The following is a 12,240-nucleotide window of genomic DNA, read 5'->3' as shown; positions in this document are numbered from 1 at the left end:
GTGAATCAGCAGCAGCCAGTCTGATTTGGAGGGGACAAGCGCTTTCCCACGCAGAGGGGTGCGGGGCAGAGCTGGGGCTTCCCACTGCTCCATAGGTGGCTTGGGAGAGGACTGAGGGGGCAGCAGAGGGAGGAACAGCTACAACTGAAGGTTAAAATCAAAGCTTTGCAAGCAGAAAAAAAAAGGTGCGTGACATTCCCACCAACTTTGCTTTATTCAGTTGTTTGCTTGCTTTCAACAAAGTGCATTTTAGTGACTGAGTTTTACCGACAGTGACCCACAGGGGAGCTGAGTCCTCAGTCCTATTCATGATTATTCAAGAAATCAACCCTCAGCAGCAGCTTATGTTTGGGCAAACATGAGGACGTATTGCGTTTGCACATATATGTCAAATCCAGTTATTTATACACTGTACAGTTAGTCAACATGTTTAGTCATATTCCAATATCTCTATGATTCTGTAATCCACAGACACCCAAAAGACCCCTAGTTAGATTTAGATTTCTGAATGCCTTCTGGTCTTAGAGACTTTAGACTCTAAATGTACATATTATTGCACTGAAATGATTACCTTAAATTAAAAATGTAAGTTTATAATTTCCATGCTATACATTGAATATATTAACAATGGAAAAACTTGCATGGGCAAATGGACACATGGGGATACGCATCAATATGACAAAATATTATATAATAATATAAAGAATATGATAAAAATATTCTTGCTTTAAGAATCAAATGAAAAATCTGAATAAAGCCTTTGATTACTGGTGTGGGCAGTAAATGCACACAACCCTCCTTTCCTTTAGGTAGGGCCTAGGAAATCCCACTAAGTAGTAGTAAAGATGTGGAGTAAGGCTTTACCTCATCTCCTGCTGCAGCACAGGCTCCGTCTCAAGTAACCTCCAGCGCTAGTTGTTACACTGCACTGGCAAGTGACGTACTTGCTTACCTAGTTAGATATTATATATTATAGCACAGTAGGCATTTTGCAAAGAAAGGGAAACATACCTCCTAATGCAGATAAATTCAAAGTGTCATTTTAACCTCAAATGTTTATTGCATTTCAAACAGCATTTATCAAAATGGAGAGCTCATTACAACATATATATAGTTACTGGACCATCCAAACCCCTTTGTTTGGTGTGTCTCCAGCATAACAATCTAATACAAATTATTCTGGAACACAACATATCTACAGAAAAAAAAAAGACATCATTCTGTCTCATGAAGAGAAATCAGTTCCATGTGGAAAAATCTATAGGAGGGGGGGAAAGAAAACAGCTATTAAAGTATCAGTCCCAACTTCAAAATAAATAAACAATTTTTCCTGCAGTTGAATGTTTTCACTCAAATCGATGATCAGATCCCACATGCCTGCTTAAATATGTCTGACTTTGGTCCTTACAAAATGACAAGACTACAGTACGATAAACCAGATGATAGTTTAAAGCGAGACAATGAGGCATTGTTTACACAAAAGATTGAGAAACCAGTTTAACAAAAGGGGTCCGTGGACATCTATTGTATGTACAAGAGATTTACTGGAGATTTTATAATTTCTACAAGGCTCTTTCCAACCAGCTTCATTAACTTGAAGTAAATCAAATCATGCAGAGATCTGGCTCAGCCAGAGAGACATGCCAGGAAAGATACAAAATGAGGAAGAACAGACGCAAGATGATAAGCTTTAGAATCTTTGGCATTTTTCATAAACATTTTCAAGGTTTTTAAATCTGTATATTCACTTGTTTTTCCACACACACTCGCCAATAAATACATTATATATGTACTTTATACACAGCTCTGTATACACATGGGTACACAAGCACACGTGCATTCTGGTGGGTTTTTAAACCAGGATAATATCTTTTTCTATCTTTCCATTTGCAGCTACACACAGCTTTGCATGAGCAAAATACATTCTTTATACAATCAAGTCTGTGAAAATGTGCCTCTCCTTATTCAAAGGCACAGTGGGGCACGTTTCTTTGAAAAATAAACTTCTCAAAAAAATCACTGAATCTGTCTAATAATCCAGTGGAAGATACCCTTATAGTAGTTTTATTTCTTCAAATTCACGCAACAGGCCCATAGGATTGCATTACCGAACCACATGGCACGACTCCACTTGGATCATGGATCCACCATAAACAAGTTTTACCCGTTTTACCTTTAATTAGATGCTTTCCAAAGTCTTTTGATAAAAAGAAACCTGTCTCTCAGGATTCTCTATTTCTTGGCACCATGAACTACCCCAGGGGATGCGGGTGGTAACTCCTGCCTGGGGATTACAAGCAGCAACTCCAGCTCTCATGCGACCAACGACTTGTCGTGGTGGCAAATTGCTCCCACAACGTCCTACAGCAACTAAAGAACCAGGGGCTAAACTCTCACCAAAATTAAGTGGGTTTACATATGATTCTGTGTTTCAGTTTCCTCAGTCAAACACAAATAATGCTGGTCATCTGAATTATTTAAAGAAAAGAACAATAGCTAAAGATTGGTAAGCAAGCAAGAAATCACATTCTCCTCAGAACAGAAAACGGGGTCCTTTCTTCTGTCTCTTCATTGCTCAGTTTCCATATGACTTCACATTCTGATCCTTTCCCTGCGAACCACCAGGAAAGACTCCAACAAGACATCAGTGATGGACCAAAGCCTGCACACTATTGCACAATCACATCCTTGTGCACTGTGCTCTCCTCCTGCAAAAGCACTTGTTTCTTTAAGGCTATAAAATGCTTTTTTCTCTTGGATCTGCAGTGCTGACCCCTCTGGATTTAGACAGGAAAACAAAAGCTATGCTCAAAATATCTGATGAGGTGGAATTAAAAAAGTCAAGAGAGTCTTTCCTGGTCAGTGAGTCAGGCTGCTCTACAGTCTCTGAATCCTTTCACAGCAGAAGGTTCTCATGTATCCATTGCCAGCAATGGATCCCTGATGATTCCAGTATCCAAAGAGTTAACCACAGGGTGGGCTTTAAAAAAGAAGAAAAAAAAAAAGAAGAAAAGAAAAATCCACAAGTGCTGGATGAAATATTGAGATACTGTTGGAGCTCCTAGCTCTTTCTGCTAATTATGATAAAAACTTTTTTAAATGTACACTGCTTGAACAGAAGATGGGTATCAAAGACTCGTTAATTCAGAGCTTAAACCTTTCTAAGCACAGTGATTTAACTCAGAAAAGAATAGCTTTCGTATCTTAATGTAAATCTGTTGGATATGTTAAAAACTGGTTCAGAGCATCGCCTCACATCAACTCAGCTGATCTGCTACACTAGCGGAATTATCTCTTCCTACATAAAACAGGGAGTGCTGCCATATCCAGCCTTGCCTCTGCAATTGAAGAGAGGGAAAAAGAAAAAAAAGAAAAAAGAAAAAAAAGGAGCAGTTGCATCATTCTCTCCCATTCTCCTCCCCATCCCATAAGCTAGTTCATACGTTCCACCTTGCTCTTTTTTGGGCTATGACTCCATGCCAAAAAGACAACCCAAAAATGACAACCTAAGAGACGTGTTTATCAAAAAACACGTAGTCTGTGGTGGTGACTATAGTGTTGTTCCAAAGTAAGATGAAGGGCAGGGGGAAAGCCGACGTGCATACACAGTGGGTGCAAGGGGAGACGCTGTGTTCCAAAACCGCGTTGCATCCTATAGAGCACTCCGCTTCTTCCGAATGGGGCTGGAGCTGCTGGATGGTTTCAATTCAGCGTGCTGCACCTGTAACAACAAATAGACATGACATTTGCAGTTAGGTAACTCTAGCTCTCTACAGTGTGTGTTAATGGCTCCCCAAGGCCAAACCAAGGGAAACTAAGGAAGGTTCAAAAGTAATGAATCATTTTCTAAACACAGGAACATGGGGGATTAATTGCAGGAAGGATTTGAGAAGTCATGCATCATTTCTTGAAACGAAAATATTAAAAGCAGACTTTTCTAATGAGGTACACGGGGTTCTACCTGATTTCAGCAATGTAGGCTAGAATTTTTGGATTTGTTTTGGTTTGGGAGTTGTTCTTCTTATCTTTCCGGCGTTAACCTATAAGTTCAATAAACTTCTCTTAGGAGTTTCACTTCAGGTTGATCCCACTATGCAATGACAGTTGTCAAAACCGTACACGTACCTTGGGATGCTGACTTATTTAAACATTCCAAAACAAGAAAATATTTTCCCAAATAGAACCTGGACAAAGCTGCCTCCACCTTTCAAAACAATTTCATATACAATATAAAGTTTAAAGCATATGTGATAAGGTGACAAGAATGGTGTAACCTCCAAATTGTCTCTTGTGCTACAGGAAAGTATTCCCATTGAAATTATGGGGAAACTTTTGCCGAACATGCCATCCTTTTCACTCCTCCTCTGTCTTTTGTCCAACACGTGTGGGTTGTAAACAGCTAATGTACAGACAGAGGTAACTTCTAACTCACTGCAGTACACACTGAAATAATGATGCATCAATAGCACATAAAACAAAGCAGACAGAGGAGGTTTGGAGCTGCCATGGATGACTTTTCACTAGACTGTGTGGCTGTCACACAGACTCACTATTTTTAGCACTCGTGGAAAACTCTGAGAAAGTTTGCCCCATCCTAGGAACTTTTATCATTCCTCCCTCATAGAAAATGATTATCATTTGCCTTGGAGAGCTCAAAGGATCCCAAAATGATAGAAACCACTCAAGGAAATGTTATAAATGTAAATGTTAAATAAAGCATAAATAGAAAAGCAGCTTATCTTTAAACATAAACACTAAAAGGGCATATGCAAGCCATCATTGCAAACCCAGAGTGCTCTACAAAAGCAATGACAAAAAATAAAAATATACTGAAGCTTAATGTCTCGATGATGATGTCTGTTTAGTTTTTTCCCTCCCACCAGTCTATTGTGAGATTTCTCTCAAGTTATTAGTGCTGCCACTAATCTGGTGGCCTCTTGAGATAAATGTCACCAGAAGCCTTTTCCAACCTTGTTTCCACAAGATGCCTCAACACTGCATGTGGGCAATTATTATTCTGTCTCCAACAGAGTAAAATCACTATAGGAAGAATTGTGATCCCCTTATTCACAGTGAGTAGCACCTCACTGTGAAAGTACCAGGCTTCACAGAGGAAGGTACAATGTCAGTGGGATCCAGGGCATCAGGATCAGGGCCTGAGGACACAGATTCCAGTTGATTAAAACAAAAGAAAGTATCCTTTATATCGTCTGGCTTTGTTACACAGCAAGACTATTTTCCTTCCTCCAAGAGAAATAAACAGATCTTGACATTCTCAAGGACTTATTGTTCAAATAATTTCCAGGAAGATAAGCAAGATTACTGAAGACAGTGTTGTTGTTTAAAAGAAACAGGAGAAGAGACAAGACTTGACTGGAATTGAGGCAGGACAGATTCTGGTTAGATTAAAAGTTATAATTCCATAATGGTAGAAGATTGATCTGATCAACCACAGAGTATTTCAAACACATCTCAAGGCTTTCTTTAAAGAAAAAGATGAGCACAGCATTGTCCAAGGGAGGTCTGGGGCTCAAGGTGGGTGGGGAGGAAGAATTTTGAGGGACAGCTGATGTGACAAAAAATACAGCAAGTGCAAAGTCACAGAAATAATGCCCCCTTCTCTGCCCCCACCTCCCCGCTCCTTGAGAAAAGGGAGAATTCAGCAAATCCTTTTGGATAGTTATCTCTATCAAAGAGACTATTTTTCTCTCTCCTCCATACAAATACTGGAGCAGAAAGGTGACAGAAACCATAGCTCAGTAACCATGCTGGGTGATTTTCCAGATCAATTTAAAGTAGTTTTTTTCAGGATAATTTTTCTGCAATCATTTTATCCTTCTGACAAAGGATTTTGGCTTCCCTCTCTTCTAACACCCTCCCTCTCCTTCCTTTGTGGATTTTCACCAATTCCTTATCTCCGATAGTCAAAAGTGCACTGGCATCGTATTCCCCAAGCAGAGAACCCAACTGCTTTCCGTGCCGCTTGTTTCCTCTGTTGGGGGTGGTCGTTCATTACCTACCTTTTGAACATCAGATGGTACCCTGGAGAGGAAATCTAGTAGCTCATTATTGTCGATGGCGTAGGGATTTCTAAGCTTCTTAGTAAATTTATTTATGCCTAGAAGAAAAAAAAGGCAAACAAAATAATACAACCCTTTTCTATTCCCCTCCCCCTAAATTGCTCAAGCAAGGTGAAAAACAGAAGAGGAATTCACAAATAAAAATTAGTGTGAAAACAGTGGCTTGGATTTAAAACCAGACACATGTTCCCTGTCTTGGGGAATAACTCACAAGGGCTTCCTGGAGGAAGCAGAGAACCTTATTTATGAAACTATTTTTCTAATTCGGCGATCATCTGTTGTCAACAACATGGCAAAAAAACAGACTGCAGCATGCATTCATTCTGGGGTATATTGTGGGGAGAATATACAACAGCTGAGACTGCTGTTGAATCTGTTCTTCTATGTGAGCAAAGACATTCCCTTTCATCAAGCTCAGGGAATTGCAGGGCTCTGAAAAGAATTGGGCAGGACAAAGGCTTTTTTCCTTCCATTTCTTCTGAAAATGAAAGCTCCCCTTCTCCATCATGTCATAGCTTGTCCTCTCTTTGCAGAATATGACAAGTTGGTCATATTATGATGCTGTGGGACACTATAAAAACGTATCACAAGGTTGACTTTATTTTGATCTTACAGTTAATAACCTGGCTTATTGACTGCAGCAATAGCACTACCAGTGTTCTCCATGGACTTAGCTATGCTGCACCTATCAGAGGTGGTCCCTGATGGGAGAAGATCCATAGGAGTGTATTGTTCATATTACTGTGGAGATCATGAGGTCTTCTCCTGTCTTTGAGGAAAGGGAGTGATGAGCCAGTGCCATCTCTATTGCATGGATCAGGATGAGAAAATGAGGGACGTGAGCACCCTTCCCAGCTGTCCCATGGTGCCAATGCAGCTGCTTAACACCCCACTACCACTGATTCCCCACCATGAAATAGCAACTAATAGTGTGGCTACGTAAAGCTGTGGCAGAAGAGCAAAGGACCGTTAAACAAATTAAAATCAGCTAACCCATTTTAGAGAAGAGCAGAAAAATACAGATGTTGGTTGCCCCTGAGGATCATAATACAGCATTCAATTCCATCATGTCCCTGTCCAAAATCTCATAGCAGTTTCCCTGAAAGTGATTTCAAACGTGATGGCTGCTCCAGCCTTCTCCTCCCTCTGAAGTGTACCTGCTTCACATCTGAGATTCAGCTTTTGAGCCATATACTTGTAGCAAAATGCCAACACAATTTTCTGTGTACCTGATTTTTAAAAAACAGAAAATACCATAAGGTCTTTTGAGGCCTTGCCACAGGGTAGTTGTTTAACATGTATCATATTTGAAGGCCCTGTCAGTCTAGATGATGTTGAACGGATGTATAGTTTTCATGTACTCACCATGTCTTCCATACAAGAACAGCAATATTCTGTTACCGAACTTTTTGCTCCTAGCAATTTCTCTCCTTCCCTTTTGCCCTTTCTTTAGTTTGATTTAATCCCTTATTTCATTTATTTTCTCCCAATAGCAGCTTTTTGCACTGCCACCCTCTCTTTCTCTCCATTTTCTGTATCCAGAAGAGCCCAGACAGCAGCAGATGGTTCAGCCCTGGCAGGGTGACAGGCCCAGAGCCACCCCAGGGCTGAGCTTCAGGGGTTTGGTGAGGATGGCCTGCATGATGTCCTCAGACATTTTCCCTCAAGGCTGAGATAAAAAGCTATCACCCTAAATAAGACAGAAGGCCATTTTGAGATGAAGAAGGCCTTCAGCAGCTGGGATGCCACCTCCTTTCATGAAAGGCCATCTCACTCTTCCTCATGACACCACAAGGAAAGCTTTCATTCTTAAAAGCTCTTCTTGTACTTCATGATGCACCTTCATCCAAATACTTTCCAACCCGTGACACAAAGAGATGCTCAGTGTCTCCTGTACCATGGGGTACTGGGCACATCGCTTCTCCCAGCTGCAGGGAGCTAAGACTCAAAACGCTCCTGGGGTCCAGCTCTTCAAACACATCTTGTCCACTCCCTACCATTTCCCAAACAGAGGGCTCCAGAACCAGAAAGCTAATTACTCTCCTGCATAATAATAATAACAATAAAATTGAAAGAATCTTATCCAGACTAATGCTTTTCTTGTGGTGCTGTTGGAAACTTTTAAAGAACCTTAAGAAATGCAGGTCATCAGATAACCCAGAGGGAAAAAATGTAATTTTAAGAAGTTCATAACATAGTTATTCACCTGTAACCAACAGCATTTGATTGTCTGTGTAACAGGTCATTTAAAGCTTGTTTGATTTCATTCTGCAGATACATATATTGTATTTATTGCATGCAAATGAGACACGGTGGAGTACTTACCCCAGATTAAAACAATGTACCTCAGTGGTATAAAATACAAAATGACTGTGGCTGCTGCCAGGACCAAGCAGGCCAGGATAGAGAGGAAAGGCACCGTCCAGTTAAATGTACTGTAAAGAAAAACAATAATCCTTCTCAATATTTCTGCTCTTGGACACTGCTTGTACTCTGCTACACAATAATAATTTAATAACTGCTTTGCAGTGCTCGGTGCTTTCAAATGCACTGTAAATTGCAGACCCTTTTGGAAGGTGGATAAGCAGATTGCTGTATCTGGATGCTATAATGGATTAAGGGAGATATCTGGGAGGCAGATATCGTGATAAGGAGAGAGAAGATAGGCTCTGGGGAGCTCAGTGAAATTGTCAGGCATGTAGTGAGTTGTTTTTGTTTCTTCTCATATGTGTCACACTTGTTACACATCTCTGCTCACTGGTCAGCTCTCCATAATTCATGGGAAGATGATCTGGAGACAAGGCCATGCCGCAGGTGTGAGCCACCTGAGCTGGCTCTGCTGGCCCACAGCAGAGGTGACATGGGACACGTGTCAGTGCACGACTCAAATGTGGCAGGTAGCCAGACTCAGCCCAGCCAATAACTTGGAGTGGATTAATTATGACTGACACTAAACCTTATAAGAGCAGTTAAAGTCATTTCTCTGTACATTATTAGGGAATAGTATTATATATAAAGCTGTCTTAATATTTATAAAATTGCTTCCATTAATATTTCCTTACATTTTCAATAATTCCTTACTATGCTGTATATAGGAGGCTGTCTTGAGTAAGCTACAATATGCTAGAGCAGTCCAAGCTGCTGCACATCACCAAGCTTCTGTACACCAACCTGCATCAGGTTTTCCTCAAGGGGAGCACTCTCAAGAGGCTCAGTTACTACAGTCATCCAGACTTTTGCAGCATACTAGCACAAAACAAGATTTCTTTTCATTCAGACCACTCATCTCTAAGCCCACAATGGACCTAAGGTGAGCAGCTATTGCTAATGCATCTTTGAAGTTATTTTGTCCCCCTGTGTGCTTGTAAGATACAGCACACACCAAACATTGAGATACCTGGACTATATGAATGCAGATTAATCCATAGGTGGATTTATGGATCTGGGCACCTCTGTTTCATACAATCTGCCTGCTAACTTCATCACATCATGATGACGGGGAGTAGGAAGAAGAGAGAATGAACATGGACCACTTATCAGGCTATAAAATAAGAAGAACTTCCCTTGACAGATAAAATTAGTAGGATGCTACAAGAATTACTTTTAAGCTTCAATAGATGTATTAAATATTAAGTAAAGAGAAGTGGGAGAGGACCCATCATTATCAATCAACGTAGCTTAAGTTAAAGGAAAAAAAATAGCAAAACAGCTCAATTCATTTAAACTATTAAAACTCTCTGTGATTGTATAAGTAGAGTGACAGACGGAAACTGTAGCACAATTCAGTCTGTCACTTACAGAAAAACTTTGGTGGCAATTTTTTAATGGTACATTACTGTTGAGTTACAATTGAATTCTTCTGAAATTACATCGGGTATCCACATTAATACCCAATTTGTTCTTTAAGACCATTGTTACCAAAATGAATACAAGAATTAATAGTGCTTAAGCAATCTTGAGTCTTCCTGCCATGCAGCTGGGCAGAACAGTGCCCTGTTCATCGACTGGAATACATCTTTGGGCCACTTCCACCCCAGCTGGGGTGTCCGGTGTGGAACCACAGCACACGCGTTTGCTGTATTTTTAGCTTGAACCCAGCTCCTCATTCAAGTGTGGCTCGATCACAAACCATCACTGTGTTCAAAACAGAAAACAATGTGGGTCAATTAAGCGTCAATAAAGATTGGGTTATAAAAGTTTGTGTGTATTTGTGTGTGAGTTGTTTTTGTTTTTTTTTTTTTTTAGGCTTTTCACCTTCCTCCTTGGTAAGGTCAGGAATGCCCTATGTTCCTCCCCTTGCAACAAGACACAGAAAAGCCCCTTTGGGCTTCCTCGTGGCATGAGCAGGAAGCAGACAGCTCAAAATGGTAAAGAGAGAAGAACATCAATGCATTGGGCAGGGAAATAAGTGAATGGCAACCCCTGTAACCAGGCTGGGGCAGGAAGGGCGTGGGAAAGACAACAGCAACCATCAATTCCTACCAACTTTCTGTGAAGGAAATGAAAATAAATGCCTGATACTTCTGCACCCACATCTTCAAGCAATATTTTTTCCTTGTGTGGCATCATGACTCCTCACCCCATCCCAAACGGACAACACCAGAAATCTGGGCAACTGTGAGAGCGACATCAGCAGAGCACACGGCTCCTTCTCTGTGTTTTGGAAAGGTTTTTGGAGTAAAAGACTCCAAGATAAGAAGCAGCAGTGGAACTGGCCAGGTTTTCCTGCTGCCCCTTGCAGTCATGTTTTGAAACAAGACTTTCACTCCACCTTAATTCTCCTGGCTCTGCTTCATTGCAAATCATAGCTAAGCAAGAAAAAATAATCACTTACTTTTTAATCCTCTCTCCGAATGATGCCATTTCTTCTAGGATGCTTTGAACAGCTATGATGATCTCTTGGACCATGTGGATTCTGTCAATTAACCCCTTCTTCTCAGATTCCTAGCAAAAAAAAAAAAAAAAAAGGAAAACAAAACCTTTTTACACATTCAGTATTTGTTAACATGTTCACATAAAGAAGATAAGATTCCCAGCACTGCTGATGCACCCATGAACTCAAGTATATCACTCAAGGAAGGAGAGAACACCCTGGGTTTATCACATACAATTAACATGAAGACACAGAGTTCCCCTTATTTTCTTCCTCTTCCTCAGCACATGGGCAGAGGTTTCAACATCTTGTAACACAACTCGGTCTCAAACGAGGCTTCCACTGAAGAACCCAGCTGAATGCCAAACCAAAAGAGATGCTGAGCACCCCCGAGGCCAGCTGACCTGTAGGGCAGTGCTGGGTGCTCAGTGCTTCTCAAGGACAAGAATATTCTTTTGCAGAACTTTTGAATATCACTTTTCTGGGCTTTGTAGGCTCCAAACAGCCATGCTGTTTCCTGTATATAAATTAGCCATAGGACAGTGAATGCAATATTTTTTTTTTAACATTTTGAATATGGAGACCTATTCTTTTACTAAAAAAAAAAAAGAATCAAAGAAAAAAAAAGTCATTTTCCTTTTACAGCAGCCATCTCACAACTTCATTTCTTACTGCTTATTTTAGGCAACAACATTACAGGACATTACTACACATGTGCAGAAATAAAAAGAAAGCACAGAATGAATTAAAAATCAAAATGACTTAAATCAGCCTTGGAAATCAGTATACAATTATCAGCATTCAGCATTTCTTTGCCAGCAATCTAACACACATACAGGCATGCAAATTGGTGTGGTTGCAGATATTCTAGCAAGAAATCAGAAAACATTCACTTATTACAGAATGCAGAGCCCTGGACACTGATTTTTACATCACATTTAGACTCTCCAAAATCAGCCCAATGTAGGAAAAAAAAGAGACATTTTTAAAAGTGTTTTAACCAGTCATTGCCCAGAGAGGGGAGATGCTTGTAAAAGGCAAGTTGCATCCATGTTCTCTGTGGTCAAGATAAGGGTCAGTGGGAGTAAGCAAGGGCCAGAGATGCTCAGATCAACACTGCTGCAATTCTGCTCCTGTGTTGGGAACCCACGTTATTTCTCCAAGCAGGAGATAGGGTCAGAGGCTACTTAAATTCAAACAGGGCTGGAGACGTGAAGGCTCATTGCTGCAGCCTTTTGGCACTCCTGTGCCGGGAGAGGGTTTGTGTGCACCAGGGAGGGCACCGCA

The 12,240-nt window shown here is 40.7% G+C and overlaps 1 protein-coding gene across 2 annotated transcripts in view; it reads right to left on the bottom strand.

Annotated features, from left to right (window-relative positions):
• Positions 1 to 1,043: 1,043 nt before the first annotated feature.
• MCTP2 (multiple C2 and transmembrane domain containing 2) overlaps positions 1,044 to 12,240 on the bottom strand; it is a 120,018-nt gene continuing 108,821 nt past the window's right edge. For both annotated transcript variants that reach the window (XM_082061024.1, XM_082061023.1), the window contains 4 exons: positions 10,915 to 11,024; positions 8,406 to 8,515; positions 6,021 to 6,118; positions 1,044 to 3,721 (listed from right to left, as the gene is read on the bottom strand). In XM_082061024.1, the coding sequence (XP_081917150.1) occupies positions 3,653 to 3,721; positions 6,021 to 6,118; positions 8,406 to 8,515; positions 10,915 to 11,024 (387 nt within the window). In that variant the 3' untranslated portion in view covers positions 1,044 to 3,652. The remainder of the gene's footprint in view (positions 3,722 to 6,020; positions 6,119 to 8,405; positions 8,516 to 10,914; positions 11,025 to 12,240) is intronic.

This window comes from Streptopelia decaocto (assembly GCF_964273445.1).
Source record: "Streptopelia decaocto genome assembly, chromosome: 9".
Taxonomy (NCBI): domain Eukaryota; kingdom Metazoa; phylum Chordata; class Aves; order Columbiformes; family Columbidae; genus Streptopelia; species Streptopelia decaocto.
Note: the sequence above shows the minus strand (reverse complement) of the source record. Positions and strands in the feature narration are given on the sequence as shown.